The 17,495-nt window shown below is 41.8% G+C and overlaps 1 protein-coding gene across 8 annotated transcripts in view; it reads right to left on the bottom strand.

Moving 5' to 3' along the window:
* LOC121926829 (NACHT, LRR and PYD domains-containing protein 1a-like) overlaps window positions 1–4,904 on the bottom strand; it is a 68,231-nt gene extending 63,327 nt beyond the window's left edge. For 6 of the 8 annotated variants that reach the window (XM_042460136.1, XM_042460139.1, XM_042460135.1 and 3 more), the window contains exon 1: window positions 4,797–4,904. In XM_042460136.1, the coding sequence (XP_042316070.1) occupies window positions 4,797–4,834 (38 nt within the window). In that variant the 5' untranslated portion in view covers window positions 4,835–4,904. Of the gene's footprint in view, window positions 1–3,691; window positions 3,769–4,796 lie in introns of those variants that run through there. The other 2 variants (XM_042460134.1, XM_042460132.1) reach the window with 2 other exon arrangements.
* Window positions 4,905–17,495: the final 12,591 nt, after the last annotated feature.

A 17,495-nucleotide genomic window follows, 5' to 3' on the forward strand; every position in this document is an offset into this window, starting at 1 on the left:
TATTATTATTATTATTATTATTATTATTATTATTATTATTATTATTATTATCTCACAAAATAATTAATTTGGACCTTTTTCCAGAAATAAATCTCTCTGAATAGATACTTCGCTAATCAACCTTTCAAAAATATAATGTATTCATCTTTTTATCACTGAATAATTTATTCCCACAACTTACTACACTTTTACTTCTGAAATGACTTCCAAACTGTTTCTCCTGTGACTACATGCACACATACACACCATAATTTCTAAACACCCTGAACTATCAGCAAACGATAGTGTGATATTGCCACCAAGTAATGCTAACTATGGTTTTGGATCATGGTTGAATGATAAATGACATTTGCACAAACCAGTTTTCTGGATCCTGATGCAATAGCAAAGAACCCAAAACGAAGTTTAGATAGCATGTCTAGGAAGAAGGGAGAAAAACAAACAACCTAAAGCCCTCCAGAATTTTGGAACTCCATCTACAGTCAGCCATCATGGTCAGGCCAAAACATCTGGAGAACACTGGGGCGGGTTACAGACCAACAAAATGTAGCATGGTGGCAGCAGCAGTAGGGTTAGGGAGTGTGCACCATTCAGACACTCCCTAACCTTAGAACGTACTAGGGTTAGCCTAGTACGTACTGGCGGCGGTAAAATGGCGCGCCCTGTCTACACAGGCATTGCCATTCTGACGTGACGAACGCTTAGTGTCCGCATGTCCTGGCATCATAAAGATGTCACAAGTGTGCCATTGGTGCACTGTGACGTCTTTATGGCGCCGCAAGAAGGAGCCACTTTTTGCAGGTCCTTTTTGCTGCGTGAGGGAGCCGCACAGTTTGTCCGCTGCGGCTCCCTCGCACAGCAAAGCAAGACGCCAGCAGACCGCCCTTTTTGGGCCGTGCTACCTATCCTACTAATTCTTAAGAGTGAATATCCTAGGTAATTAAGGCCTGAATTCTATTGTTAGTCCCAACCAGAGTAGAACCATTGAATCAACTGATTTTACATACTGACTCACTATTTAACAATCATTTCCATGGGTCTACTATAGTAATGGTGTTGCCAATGGCGTTCAGGCCTAGGTTTGAGGTTCTCTGGCAGCGAAGTGTGTCCTCTTGACATTGAGTGCTGTCCCATTTGCCTTGTTGGCTTATGTTCTTATCAAAATACAATGACATTTTAACCATGCTGGGCTGCACATACGCTGCAAAATTCATCCCGTTAATATTCCACTGCCACCCCTTTGTGCCCCTCTTCTAAATGTAGATGCAATCCACACTATAGCTTAGAACCATTTTCCTACAATATATTGTAATTAGCCATCCTTGCAATAATCCAAAATATTTTGCAGTGCCTTGGTCTTGAGTGGGCAAGAACCATTACCTTACGAATGTCCTGTTTGGGATGGATATGAAGGCTACATGGTTTTTAAAAATATATAGATTAATACCACCACCTACATTTTTGGTCTCTATGCAGAGTGTTGTTACAGGGGCTGTCGTGATGAAGGCTTGCATTTCAAATTTTACTACAATACACTAATTAAGAAATCTCTCCCTGAAAGCATTCTTTGTTTCAGTTGCTTAAATTCAGGGCCACACAATTATAGCACTATGATTCCACTTTCACTGCCATGGCAACATCCTATGGAATCCTGGGATTTCTAATTATTCAGGCACTACAACTGTCTAGCTGAGAATTGTAAATCTCCCTCTTAAAATTGCAGATCTAAATATTTCATGGGATTGAACCATAGCAATTAAAGTGGAATCTCTGTAACTGTGTTGTGTGAATGGGAAAAGGCAGTTTGGTAGTTTGTTCATCTCACATTTGAACATCTCTTGCAAAACACAGTTCACTAGGTATTATTCAAAGCTACTGAAATGTCACACCAAGATTTGCTCTGCTCATTGCTATTTTCTCACTAAGACTTACAACATTTCCTATGAATGGATGAGGGAGTTAATTTCAAGTAGTTAATCCAACAGCTGCCAAAAGCAAGATGGTTGCTTCTAATGGTCCATTTCCTGACTTCTACAAACTGAAGCTGTGTCCAAATATTTTCTCTGCAGGTAGTTCTAGCAATATGCAAATAGCCCACTATTAGTGGAGGGAAGATGCCAAAAGTTCACTTATCTTTACTGATAGTGTTTACTCCCAAGTAAAGGGATACAGAACTGCAGCTTTCATCTTAAGCCAAAATATATTAACTTTTGTAAAAAATAGGGAGGGGTGACCTAGAGTGACCTCAGTCTATGTAACATCCAATGGTATCTTTATTGGCCAACCATAAAACACAAAATATATGCAAGCTTTCAAAGTTCCACTGGCTTCTTCATCTGGCAAAAATGTTCAAAATCATACAGGGGGGAAGGAATGGAGTTTTGAAAGTTTGCAGCACATATTTTGTGCATTTTGGTTGGCCAATAAAGGTATCCATGTTATGTGGATTTTGGATGTTACTGTACTTTGCTACATGGCCAGCACAGCTACCCCTGGATATATGTGGTGTGTGTAGGTAGGCTAGGAACACTGTTTACATTTACAACAGCACCTTCATGCCAGAGACAAGTAAATACAAATTCGATTAGTATGCAAAGGGTTCTTGTAGCATATTTGAGAGTAGCTGAAAGAAAGAAGCTGGTGGCATGAGCTTTAGCAGACTTGAGCTTACTTCCTCAGATGCATGTTCACATCTGAGGAAGTAGGCTCAGCTCATGCTACCAGCTTCTTTCTTTCAGTTAGTCTCAAAGGTGCTACAAGATCCCTTTGCATACTGATTTTCTATGGCTAGGGGGTCTTTGAATAAATTCACTTAGGTACTTGGGAAAGGACTCCTTTCTGCCTGTCACCAAGGCTGTTGTTGTTGTTGTTTAAGGGCAGAGGAGCCTCACCAGAAAGAGACAGTAACAACAGCCATCCTGTATGGGGCTGATTTCACCATTAAAGAGAGATTAAAGTGCATTTAAAGCATCCTGCAAATGAAGTGGAAATGTTGAGTAATTGTGCGAATGATGATCACACGCAATTGCCCAAATAAAGTGATATTGGAAATGCATTATTGCTGAAATTGTGAGAGTAAAATGATGAGCATTAGTGCTTCTTTGTGACCACTTTAATGGTGGGTTTTGATCATGTGAAATCGTTATGCACAATTACGCAATTTTTCTGGGATAGTCACGGGATAAACTCCCAATTTCCTTCGTGTGATAATAAACTCCTAAAGGGCTCTTGTAGCACCATTGAGACTAACTGGGGGGAAAGCAGCTGTCAGCATGATCTTTCCTAGACTTAGAATGTATCTGAGGAAGTAGCCTTAAAAGTCTCCAAAAGCTCAGGCTGCCAACGTCTTTCTTAGAGTCAAGTCTCAAAGGTGCCACAATAAGATCTCTCTGTGTACTGATTCAACAGCCACTAACTGGGCTGTGCCTTGTGAATAGCAGCCACCCTGGTTCCAGGGAAAGAGAGTAAGGGCCAGGAGGGTGAGGAGGATAGAAAAGAGAGAGAGAAGGAAGGCGCAAAGCAAGCCCTCCCAACACAGAGCCACAGAGAGAGAGAGAGAGAGAGAAGGGCAATGGTTGGCAGCCTTGTCTCTCGGGGCCCTGCAAGTAAAAGGAAACGTGCCCCCCCCCCCCCACAAAAAAAGCCCCAGAGAGGCTTCTTCCTCCTCGCCTCTTAACAGCCCTGCTGCTACCTTCCTCCTCCTCCTCCTGCTCTGGGCGCCATGGAGGCAGGGACAGGGAGGGAGCCCTTTGTTGTTCCACCTCCAGAGCCAGGCGCCCGCGCTTTTGGCACAACACACACAGACACACAGCCCTTTCCCTTGGAGGATGTGCTTTGTTGTTCACTTCTCTCACATGAGGGCAACAGAGAAATGATTCTCATCTTAGAAAAGGGAAAGAGGTCCCTGGAGGGGGAGGGAGCATAGGCAACCCCCCCAGGCTGGCTCTCTCTCCGGACTGAGATACACAGAGGGGAAGGGGGGGCTGGGGGGTGCCAGCTCCACCCTCTGTTTTATTTGCACACGCAGACACACAATCACACATATACACACATATACACAGACAGGCAGACAGTCTCACACACACACACCACCAGCGTGGTGTCGTGGTTTTTGAGCGTTGGGCTACAACTCTGGAGACCATCTCAGCCATGAAAGCCACTGGGGACCTTGGGCAACAAGTCACACTCTCTCAGCCTCAGGGGAAGGCCAGGGCAAAACTTCCTCTGGCTGAACCAATCTTGCCAAGAAAACCCCAGGATAGGGTCGCCATGAGCCGGGAAAGACTTGAAGGCACACAACCACAACCACACAGCCCAGCTTTGTAGGCACCCGCCTTTTGGACCCTGGGCTCTTTTCTTTGTCCCTCATATGTGAAATAAGTACACAACAATAACTATACACACAGAGAGACGCGCGCGCACACACCCCAGCTGGGCTCTTTTCTTTGTTCCTCATACATATATAGATGTATGTAGTAATGAAATAAGTGCACAACAACAACATATATCTATCTATATCTATATACACACACACACATATACCTCCCAGCTCAGTGGGCACCTGCCTCTTGGACTCTCTGGGCTCTTTTCTTTGTTCCTCATATTCATAATATGAATATGGAATAATTGCACAACAACAACAACTCTGTGTGTGTGTGTGTGTGTGTGTGTGTGTGTAGTGCCACTTGAGTTGGCACCTGCCTTTGGGGCTCTCTGGGCGCCTGCTTTGCCCCTCTGGGCCGTTCCCCGCAGGGTCCCCACAAACCCCCCAGAAGACCCCCCAAGACCCTCCTCACCTGCGCTGCCCGCTGCTGCTGCTGCTGGTGGTGGTCATGCCTCTCAGCCAAGAGATGGAGGCCAAGGCAAGAAGAGGCACTTGCCAGCAAGCGCTTGTGGCGAGGAAGGGATGCAAAAAGCCAGGGCAGAGGAGAGGAGAGGAGAGGAGAGGAGAGGAGGCAGGGCAGAGGGAGGCAGGGAGGGATGCTCCCAGCAGCAGCAGCAGCAGCAGCAGCTCAGGGGCAGAGCATGGCAAGCAGAGCGCAGGAGGCAGCCAGGCTCCAAATGACGCCAAAGCCAGGTGCTGAAAGAAAGCCGCGCTCCGGAAGGAAGAAAGGAAGGAAGGTCCTGCAGGGCCACTCAGCCTGCTCCAGCCTCCGGGGGACCAGGTGTCCTCCTTTTCCTGGGCCTGCCCTCCATTTCAACCTTCTGTCCAGGAGGGCCTCCATTTTGAGCATGGCTCAGAGCAGGAATTTACACTTCCAGAATGATAGCATTTTAAAAAGTCTGTAGAGAGATCTTGTAGCACCTTTGAGACTCACTGAAAGAAAGAAGTTGGCAGCATGAGCTTTCCTAGACCTCAGTCTTTTTCCTCAGATGATTTTTGGAAGAGATCCCCAAGGGCCATCCAGTCCAACCCCATTCTGCCATGCAGGAAATCTCAATCAAAGCATCCCCGACAGATGGCCATCCAGCCTCTGCTTGAAGACCTCTAAGGAAGGAGACTCCACTACACTCCGAGGGAGTTTGTTCCACTGTCGAACAGCCCTTACTGTCAGGAAGTTCCTCCTAATGTTGAGGTGGAATCTCTTTTCCTGCAGCTTACGTCCATTACTCAGGTCCTAGTCTCTGGAGCAGCAGCAAACAAGCTTGCTCCATCCTCAATATGACATCCTTTCAAATATTTAAAAAGAGCTCTCATCACCTCTTGGCCTTCTTTTCTTCAGGCTCAACGTTCCCACAGATCCCTAAGTCTCTCCTCATAAGGCATGGCTTCCAGACCTTTCCCCATTTTGGTTGTCCTCCTCTGGACACAGTGGGCACATTTCTATGGACACATTTCAACAGTGGGCCCTTGGTATCCTCTGGGGCTTGATTCCAAGGCCCCCAGTGGATACCCAAATCCGTGGATGCTCAAGTCCCATTGAATACAGTGACATAATCTTTATTTATTTATTTCATTTTTATGCCACCTTTCTCCCAGAAAGGGACCCAAGGAGGCTAACAAATAAAAACACTTTAAAATCACATCACAATGAAAAGCAATTAAAATATCATTTTTGTGGGATTTGCAGGCTATTCCTGATGTTTCACCAGCATCTGTGGCTGGCATCTTCAGAGAATGCTGGCAGGGAAGTGAGTGGGGTATATATACTGCGTGATCCTTGGTTGAGAAGAGGTGATTTACATGTTAATCTGTGTGTTGGTCTGTTGGTGAATGGCAGATAAACATGTTCCGTTGTTGAACAGCTCTTACCATCAGGCTTTCTTCCTAATGTTGAAGTTAATTCTCTTCAGTTGGAATCCATATTTAAACATGACTATCATGTTACCTCTTAACCTTCTCTTCTCCAGGTTAAACATACCCAGCTCCTTAAGCCACTCCTTTTAGGCCACACTCCACATTCGCCGGTTTCAGATTCACAGTTTTTGACTATTCATGACATTGTAGCTTCTGCTTAATAAAGTCAACCTCTTCACCACCCCGTCCTTCTCACCCTTCCTCCCAGACAGCCAAAACCAACACTGTACATTCCCCTGCTTTGCTAAATGTTGCATCCTCCTCAATTCCAAAGATATTCCCTTTGAATCCAGTGTTTGCAGTCACCCCCAGGAGGATCTAACTTTTCCCCCCTCCTGCTCCTCTTCCACCTCAGGGACATAGCCAAGGGGAAGAATCAGGAAATCAGTCATGTCAGATAATTTCCCATGAGACCAATGCCCAAATAGTTATTTTTTTTCTGACAAGAGTCATGCACTCTTCTTTCTTTCCCAAAGTGCAGCAGAATGTAAGGGTTTGTCCCCAGTCTACAGTGAAGTGGCAGGTTTCCATGTCAGTGGGTTAGTGAATCCATTCTATGCTTTATTCTAGACTTTAAAGGAAATATCCAGACTATTAAACCATATCCTCACTCTATAGTTTGCACCTTGGATACCTCTGTCAAAGTTCAAACTAAAGCCCAGAGTGGATTCACTGCCCACCAGCATCAGGATCAGGAGGTATTACTGATACATTTCCTAGAGGAACTTATCCATACTGTAGCCAAGATCCTACAGTATATCAAGCTGGTGGAGTGAAATGCTCCACCACTGAAGTTTCACATCCTTCCCCTGTCCCAGCAGCTGTCAAACCCTGGAACTCTGCTACTACTGCTGTTGATGCTGCTTCTGGTGTCCTATCATGGATAGGAAGGAAGAGAGAGGTGCTCAGAGAGATGCTCAGCTTGTCTTGGATCATACCAGTGGCATCTCTAGCATTGGTGTCACCCAATGCAGGTGCTTGGAAATGGATTGTAGGGGGAGGGCAGCAGTGGTGGCCTTCCCTGCCCCCTTTTCTGTCCATTGTCTTGCTCACATGCCCCCTGTCCTGGCCGACCTCAGCCCACTCAGATGCCCACCCAGGGCTGCCGGGGGACAGGCAGGTGTCTGGACAAGTAAGGCAGCAGAAAGGGACAGAAGGGATTGTTCTATTTCTCCTGTTCTGGTGCCTTGGCTTTCTCATCCAAATGAGTCACGGCACCAGAAAAGGCGGGAGGTGTGCATATACATTCACCCCTCTTTTTCCAGTGCCTTGGCTCCCTTGTCCAGAAGAGCCATAGCACTGGAGAAGGTGAGATGGGAAGGAGGAGGGCCTGAACGGGTGTCACCCTCCTCTGAGGTGTCATCCGGTGTGGACCACACACACCCCATGCACCCCTAGTGATGCCACTAGCTCATACGAAGATGAACACAATCTTTTCCTTCCCCTCAGACCCCAAACAAACTGCATTTTTGTCACCTGAGTTTCCTTCTCCCACAGTCACTTCCCCATTAGTAAGCAGCAGCAGTGGCCTCTGTAGGGGCTTGACAGTGCTGGGGGGAATACGTGTACATAAGCCACACTTATGCACATGTATGTTACTAACAGGATCCCACCCAATGTCATTTAACCACACTTCCCAATCAAGTTTGCCATCTTACTACTTTCTAGAATTACCTGCATGGTCTACTTTCACAATGCTGGGAGGAGCATCTGTGACCAGGGTTGCCACCTTCAAGATTTAATCAGCCTCCTTTCTAATAAAAGAAGCTGAGCATGCAGGCTTGGCTCTTTGCTGGCAGTCAATTAAATTAAACTAAATAATCAGAACATTTTGAAATTAATTGCATTATTGTAGTTATCGCCTCACTTAGGACCCACCTGCACTGACATTTTTCAAAATATGGAGGTGTTCACTCAGAACAGTGGTGGGAACTATGCACCCCTGAAGATGTTGTAAAACTGCAAATTCCCAGCATCTCTCACTGTTGGCTGTGCTAGCTAGGGCTCTTGGGTCTCGTGATTCTCACCCCTGATATACGAGAAAAATTTCACACCACAATATTTTCCTTCCACACCAACCATTATGTACAAACATATAAATGGTAAACAAGAGAAGGTGTGTAGTGGCTGCAGTGAACTGCGAAGCAAAACACTTTAAACTACCTCTATGGCTGCCACAATAATTCCTGTCTTAATAGCAACTGCACCTCAAAACTTTGGATACAACTTTGCTGTTGTGCACTCAGTTTTGAAGCTCTGAAAACACCAAATTTGTTGAGGGACTTTAAAATATATACATTTATAAAAGACACCTCTAAGATTTACACTGTGGAACAAATACATATGCTTCACTGATTCAGAACGTCACATACTGAAACTGAATCCTTGAATAGACATGCAGAAGGACATACAGAAGACATGCTAAACAATTAATAGCTTTTAGCTGAGTTAACACCTTTTAAAAACTTCTTCAGACACTCGATCATTAAAATAAATGAATGAATATAATATCCCTGTTGGTAACTGGAGTTGCTACTGTGACCTTATATATGTTCAACTGAACATCTCATAATCCCTCACTATTAGCTATGATGGCTAGGCCCATAGTTGTCTATCTTTCATTTAGCTGTTATATAATAGTATGCTATAAACAGTGTAGTTTTTGAAACTAAATATATATTATTTATTATTTAAATACATTATTTATGTACTTCTCTCTGCTTCTATCCTCCATCTTTTGACTATCCATGCTGTAAGCTTTCAATATCTGTCTTTAGAAAAGTATAATCTGTTCAACCAAACAATAACAACCTTTCATTTCTTTTTTCATTTTTACTCATTTTCAGTTATTTTGAAACAAAACTTTCACCTTATATCGAGAGGGAGTAAAATAATTCATTGCGGCCTAAGTCCAAATATTAGTTCCCAACCTGTTTACAATTAGGTTTCTAGGAACACCCCCCACCAGCTGCAACATTTTATTCCCACTCTTGACTGGGTTTTTAATTCTGATACATATCAGAACAAAAATGTATTCTTCCGTTTCTATCTCTTATTGTTTCTTAGTGCTGTCATGCCCTCAGTGCATCATTGAAATGGCAGTTCTGCACTATAAAGCTATAATAAATTATTTTAAAACAATTCAAACCATAAGATCACCTCAACAAACCACCTTTAAAAACCTTAGCACAGAGCCCTAGTGCAGATCCATGAAACCACTACAAACAACCCCTACAAGTGCACACAACAGTTGGCAAAACTGGTAAAACCAAAAGACCTGTACCATGAGAACGTACAGTTCTTTAAACCAATTTGGAGGAGCCATCGGTGACTTCAGGTCACTAAAGCTGAAACACCCAGTTTTCACCAGCCCTCCTAACAACTGCCCTCTACAACACTTTGTTTGCAAGGGCCCAACAATGCAATAAATAATTTGAGTTGATAAGAATATACTAAAGTGGTAGGAGAGATCATCAAAGTGGAAGTACATTGTTATATTTATATTAAGTTCATCATGTCAAAGCAAAGCCACCGCGAGATAAAATCCATTTCTGGGTTTTTATAAGACAAAAATAAAGACTGCTGCACAGCTATTCCATTCTACAAACCTCACTTTGGTGGATCCATCTACATTATGGAATAACCAGAATTAATAGCTCTGTTTATTCTTATTACAAGGGCATTTTCCCCTACCTTTTCCTGGTGCGATATTTGTACATGGTTGTACATATGAGACACAGCAAGTTAATATTTGAATAATGAACAGAAATAATAGCAGTGAGAGATAAGAAGATCCGGTTTTTCTTTGCCTATTTTTAACCCAAAGATGTCTATTATTATAAAAGCTCACATATGAAACAGGTGCTAGATACAATAAATAAACCTAATGAGACTTGCTTGGTTTCCTTATCGCTTTATTGTTTTATGCTTATGACTTATGCTTATTTTTATGGCTTTTACCAAAAAGAAAAATGCTTTCACTGCAAATTAAAGGACTTTGGTGAACATTGACAGGCTGGCACTTCTGTCAGTCCCAAAGAACCTTCCAGAAATGTTTCAGATGATAAATGCACTAGAAATGCTTTAAAAGCACATACTAAGTGAAATATGGAAGACAGAAGAAGAGGAAGAGTCAAGTTTTGATTTGAAGACTGTATTATATCTGTCCTTTGCATGAACATAAATTGCTAAATCAGGGGCTGGTTTAAAACCATGCAGCTGTGCACAAGTCATGGGGGTATCCTGTATCAAGCAAATGATTGGTCTGAATGACCCATAAAATGCCCTTCTAACTCTATCATTTTAAATGCAGTTTATTAGCTCATAGGTATGCAAAGACAGGAACATGTTTAGTGTGTTTCAAGGGAACATTTTCACAGAACTGTAACATTCAAGTGTGTGAATTGTGTGTACTTTTCCAGTTTTATGAGATAAGTTGTCTACTGAAATTTTAAATGCTTCTATGTGTTCTTTTCATCTTCCTGCTTTTCATCACTGTTGCTCCTGCTTTTTCTTTCTTTTCCACATTAATTTGTCCCTCTGTACTGGTACTTCTGCATTTAAGCAAGCCATTGTTTTTCTAATAAAATGTTTTTCTTGGTTCATCCTTCCTTTTTAATTATTGTTTTGTTTCTTTGCTCCCTTTTTCAAAAACTCTTAGAACATGGTGTTTATTCATACACAGGCTTCCTTTCTACTTCTACAGTGGATTGTTTTCAATCTGGTTTTCAACCTTTGCATTCTACTGAGATCGCCCTTCTTCAAAACACAGGTGAGCCTCATTCCTATCGTTAGTTTCAACTGAAGTAGATCCTTTTAATCAATCAGATTTATGTACTTGTTGACTTACCAGTCAGCAATAACTGAATGCTATTGTAGTTGGGACTAAACAACAGAATTCCAGCCATTATTTTCTTGTTGCCAAGTCAAAAGGTTTGTACACTCTTATTTTTTCCTGATGCCCCTGCAATTTTTTAATATGGTTGAATCATTCCCTTCTGCAGGATTCCCTATGTGACATTGGGTTCACCAAGTCTGATGGTTCCTATCTTGTCTCTCTGGCTGTTCTTTTAATGTGCAGGCTTCTTTTCTGCTTTTAGCAAGTGTTCGGTCTTGGGCACTTATATATTTTTTGTTTATACATAAACATGTGATAAATTTTATTGAATCCTGTGGCCTTCAGTATCCATTTTATTTATATGCCACCCTGAAACCTTGTTAGAAAAGGTGGGATGCAAATGTTTTAATTAATAAATGTAATAGACTGCAGCTCCCATGATCCCTCACACTTAACAATGCTGTCTAACACTGACAATAGTTCCAACCCAGCAATATCCAGAGAGCCACATTTCTCACCATTGCTTTAGCCTAGCATGTGCTCTGTTTTTCCCTGAAATATGCTTGTTTTGGCTACTATATGTAAGATATGTTCTTCAGCAAACAAATCAATATGAGAAGTGTTCCCTGAAGGCAGAAAGTTTAAAAAGCTATTTCTCAGAGTCTAAAGAAATTATATGACTCTGAAATAATTGTCCTTATCCATGTCATCTCTCTGTTTGTATAAAAATATTGAAATTACAGCCAAAGTCTTAAATGCCATTGCAACAATTCTGTAAGGTATCCTGTTGCGAAGCTATGTTACATAAGAGGAATTGGCCCTTTCCCAAGAAATTATCCAATACATTAAGCTACAGAGCAGAGCACAGTCAAACATGCAGGAGCTTGATAATCTTCCAGTAACTAAGTTTGACAAAGACTAAATTCTACAAAGACGTATGGGCAAGATCAAAACAACACTGCAGTGAGCTCCATGTGTCCACAGGAGCTTTTGAGGCATGGTTATAAACATACTACACTAAAGGTTATAAACATATTATACTGAACACACTAAATTAAAGATTAGCTCCCTCTCTGCTCTCTTTCTGCTGCAAGGTTAAGACCCTATTATTTAGGCAGGCATTTGAATGACTTTTAAATTATATGGTGGAATATTGTTGACAGTAACATGATGCATTTTATCCTGTTTGTCTTTAATTATGTTTTAAATGTATTTTAAACCGTTTTTAGCTACCTGGTTTTAATAGTATTGTTATTTAATTGTATTTTTTTAAACTTTTGTTATATACATTTTAGCCATAAAATGGCTAAACTTCTACTTTAAATTTTGTAAACTGCCTTGGATGTTTTGTTGAGAGAAAAGAAGGGCACAATGGGGCCTTGATATAAAATATAAATAAATAAAACTTTATTTATATCCCGCCTCTCTGTCCATGACAATCAAGGTGGCTTACAGTTAAAAGAATACATACAAAACCTCATATACCAATAGTTCCCTCCCTCCCCTAAAACATCAATTAAACAATTAACTATTAAAAACATACATTAAAATGAACAAAAGCAAGCGAATGGGGGTACAGCGTATTCAGAGGGATGGTATCCACTGGGGTTTGGTTTCCAGGACCTGTGGCAACCTCATGGGCAAAACCGTGGGGTCGCGACCTCTCTCTGGATAGCAATGCTCATCAAGATTGAAACGTGGCGGTTCTACTGGCAAACCATAGGACTTCGACCTTCTCTCAAGATGACAATGCTTTATCCATAATCAGATAGGTAAGTCCATGCTGACTTAGCTGGTCTTCACATCCTGCTTCCACTGCAAAAGGGCACGTAAATTAGCAAATGATTGTAAGACAAACAACGGATTAATGTAAGCAAAATGACAATAAAAGGCCCAGCCAAAAACCTGGCTGGAGAGGCTTGTGAACCCCACTCTCGTCTCTGCGTCTCCTTGCCGCGACAAGGACCTCCCATGGATACCAAAATCCATGGATGCTCATGTCCCATTAAATACAAAGTTCCAAAACAAAACTATGGTCCAAACCACACTACAGAAATAACCCAGTTTGAGACCACTTTAACTGCCCTGGCTGAATGCTAGGGAATTCTGGAAACTGTAGGGTTTGGGGGGTTTTTTTCATATTTTATTGATTAATTTTAGAATTCATAAGAAACATCAACCTCATATTCATCTTCCCGACAATAATCTACAATGACAGTATAAACATAAAACATATAGCATATAAAAAAGAAAAAATACATAAACTTACTAAACTTAAACAAAGAATATTGACCGACAATCGTTACTTCTTCATCTGCAGCCTTCTTGATGATAAACTCTGATTCTTCAAAATTTCCATACTATCTTTTCTTGTAGCTAGTCTGTATATTTATGCCACTTTCTAAATCTAGTTTCCTAGTTCATTGTCTTTGTTATACGTATTGTCATTTTAATACTGATTGCAGCTGGGCATTCTAAACCAATATTCATTGAGATATTCTTCCACCTTATTTATCACAGAGGGTCTAACATCAATATATTTCCCCATTATTGTCTTAGGTGTTTCACTACTAAATCCCAATCTTCTGTGAATGCCTCACTTTTCTGATTTTGTATGAATCTTGTCAGTTTATCCATTTCCATAAGATCAATTAGCTCTAATGAAGGTATTTTCTCAGTTTTCCATACACTTGCATAGACTATTCTGGCAGCCACTATCATGTAAAATAAAGTTCTGCTATGTTTCCCCCCCCCCCATGTTTGTTCTAAGATGTTCAGCAAGAACATTTCTGTTTTAAATTCCATATTCCCTTGCAGAATTACATTTATTGCATGGTGTATTTTAACCCAGTATTTTCTGGCTTTGTTACATTGTGACACCAATGCAAATTCAACAGTAAGGAGGAAACAGACGACAATATTTTCATTTCCTATGTATGGGTGTGAAAACTAAATGGTTAAGAAGGCTGACAGGAAAAGAAGCAATTCTTTTGAAATGTGGTTCTACAGAGTTCTACAGATCCCATGGTCTTCTTTTAAAAAAACCAAATCAATAAGCTTTAGAGCGAATCAAGCCTGAATTGTCACTAGAAGCCAATATGCCTAAACTGAGGTTGTTGTATTTTGGGCATATCATAAGATGATGTGACTCACTGGAAAAGGTGATAATGCAACTATTCCCAAACTGTATATGCTGCACTCATTCTTTGTATCTTATTCCAGTGTTCTAGCTGTTATCAGCAGGACAGGTCAAGATGTTTTTGAAGATGTCTCCGAATGTTTTGTACATATTTAACTTAACTTGAAATCACTAGGAGCTTACAATTTTTTCTATGTCTAAACAGCACAATCTGGTCATGTTTTTTTAAAAATAGTATTTGAGATCCTTTTCCACATCCTTTACCGTTGTTCTCTTTGAATTTATTTTTCTGGTTGTCCTGTTTCATTTTTCTGCCTCCTTACTGTATCTCAGTGTTTTATATTTATTTTGTAAATATATATGCTATACTCATTCAATAAGCAAAACCCAAAAGAGGAATGTAAAACTGAAATGTACAATATAAATGCGTCTTGCATCCTTAAAACGTATGCTTTTCCTTAGAAGCAATATTGCAGACAATTTTTTAAATCATTGTTTGATTAAAATTTAGTACAGCTCCCCAAAGGTAGCTAATACCAGCCCTACAATTGGGCCAACTGGCTAACCCTAAAGTTGGCTGCAGATATTAACTATGTTCCTATTTTTCAGTATCTGCTACTTCTGTTTTGGTTTTTAATATTGGCTGTCCCAGGGTTGCTATCAATAAATTACTTTCAGCTGCAGGAAGCTGTAATAAAAGCAGCAACTACTTCTGTCTCTAAAAATGGGGATTTCATGTTATTCTTTCTGCCTTTTGTATAAACTAAACAGTGTTTCACTGGCACTTGCTGAAGAGGGGTTTCCCCTGAGCATAGGGATGCCATATCCCAGCGGCCCCCGGGACAAACCCGCTTTTGGGGGGGCTCCTGCCTGCCCCGGCCCGGTTCCCCCCCAATGCTGGCCTTTGTCCCGGGCCCAGCCTCCAGAACGGGCGCACTCATGCGGCCATTACCACGGCCGCTAACGCGGCTGGCCGGCCACCCTCCTCCTCCTCCTCCTCCATGGCCACGCTGCGCCAACCTCCGCCTCCACCGCTCCTCCTCCACCTCCCCCCCAGCGCAGCTGCTGCACAGCCCGCAGCGCTTGCCTGGGCCAGGGCTGGCAGCAGCGCGCTCGTCCCTTTTGCGCACTCGCGCTCGGGGCTTAAGGGGCAGCGCTCACCTCCTAAGCCTTCTGGCCAATGGCAGACGAGCAGGGGCTGGCCTAGTTTCCATCCCCAGTCTGCCATTGGCCAGTGTCAGGAGCCTTGGAGGAGGAGGCGGAGGCGGAGGAAGAGGAGGCAAAGGAGGAGGAGGCAAAGGAGGAGGAAGAGGAGGCAAAGGAGGCGGCGGCAGCGGCAGCGGCAGTGGCGGCAGCGGCAAAGGAGTAAGAGGAGGAGGAGGAGGAGGAGGCAAAGGAGGAGGATAGGCCTCTGGGCCAGTGGGAGGGAAAGGTGTTTTTTTTATGTTTAAATATATACAACCCAGCCTTGGTTTTTTATTTTATTTTATTTTTGTTATTAAATAACAAAGTGTCCTCCATTTTGAGCATGTCTAAGAAACATGCATTTATATTAACATTTTTTAAAAAATCATTATTTTTGGCATGTCCTCCATTTTAAAAAAATGTGTCCTACATTTGTAAATATTGTCCTACATTTGTCCCGGTTTGGAGCTCCTGACTTATGGCAACCCTACCTGAGCAGCATAAGAGTTGCACTGAGAAATTAAACATATAATAAATGATTAATGTCTTTTGTTCACTTCTTTCCTCTCTGAACTTGTTTTCCTTTTTTAGTGTTGCCAATACATTTCCCATTTTCATTTATGTAGGACACTAATTTCAAAGCTTAGGAACATTACTGTTTGGACCAGAAACCCCACTGGCCATACTGGCTGGAGAATTCTGTGAGCTGTAGACTAAAACATTAATTTTCCTAAAGTCTAACTAGCCATTTTATCATTTTTTTCATAGAAGATATTCATAATTAAAAAAATAAACCTGCCAATCTCATAATTCCTTTATACTTAAAGTTTATAGTGCAGCCATGCTAAGAATACTGTGTATAGACCTTGTCACTTTGCCTCAAAAGATATAGACCAGAATCTTCTTGATGTGTTACACATGTGTAAGTTGCCCTACAGAAGCTGCTAGACATTTTTATCTGATGTGCAACAGATGTGTTCAGTTAAGGTTGCAGAAACAGAAATACACATGCACTCCAATTGTACAATTGTACATTGCATATTTGGTTGTACAGTATTGTAATGTTCTAACAAAGCAGCATCACACAACTGCTGCATAATTCCATGAATGCAAAGTTATGCCCCATCTCCTCAAAGTGGGACCTTGGCTATCACAGACAGTATCCACATTGCAGAAATAATCAGGCTGATATCACAAACTGCCATTACTCCATTCTATGGAATTCTGGGATGTGTAGCTTATTGTGGTACTGGAGCTCTCTGACAGAGAAGGCTAAATGTCTTACAAAACTACAGTTCTCAGAATTCCATAGCATTGAGCCATGGCAGTTAAACTGGTATCAACCTGGATTATTTCTGCAGCGTGGATGCAGCCACAAACCCAGAAAAGGGTGGTACAAATAATCAAATGGATGAAGCAGTTCACTGAGAAGCAAAATGATAAGAACTGGGGGGATTTTTGGCGGGGGGGGGGGTGGTTCAGTAAGCAGAGTTAAGCCAGAGTTCTATAAAATTATGCATGGTATGGGCAAAGTGAAATTAAGAAAGGTTTCTCCCTCTTACTACAATACTAGAATTCAGAATCATCCACTGAAGCTCAAAGATATAGCCATGTTAGTCTGTAGAATCAGTAGGTAGAGATATCTCATAGCACCTTTGAGACTAACTGAAAGAAAGAAGTTAGCAGCATGAGCTTTCATAGACTTCTGAGGAAGAGATGCATCTGAGGAACAAGGTGAACCTGCATCTGAGGAAGTAGACATAAGTCTAAGAAACCTCATGCTGCCAACTTCTTTCTTTCAGTTAGTCTCAAAGGCACTGAAACTCGGTAATGTATGTACCTCTTCGCACAGGATGTATTTCAACCAGAATTCACAGTGGCTGCATGTGGACTGAGAAATGCAGTTTGGCACCACTTTAACTGCCCTGCTTCAATGCTATGGAATTCTGGGATTTGTAGTTTTGTGAGATATTTAGTCTTCTCTGTCAGAGAGCTCTGGTGCCACAAGAAACTACAAATCCCAAGATTTCATAGCA

Source organism: Sceloporus undulatus, chromosome 3 (assembly GCF_019175285.1).
Source record: "Sceloporus undulatus isolate JIND9_A2432 ecotype Alabama chromosome 3, SceUnd_v1.1, whole genome shotgun sequence".
Taxonomy (NCBI): Eukaryota; Metazoa; Chordata; class Lepidosauria; order Squamata; family Phrynosomatidae; genus Sceloporus; species Sceloporus undulatus.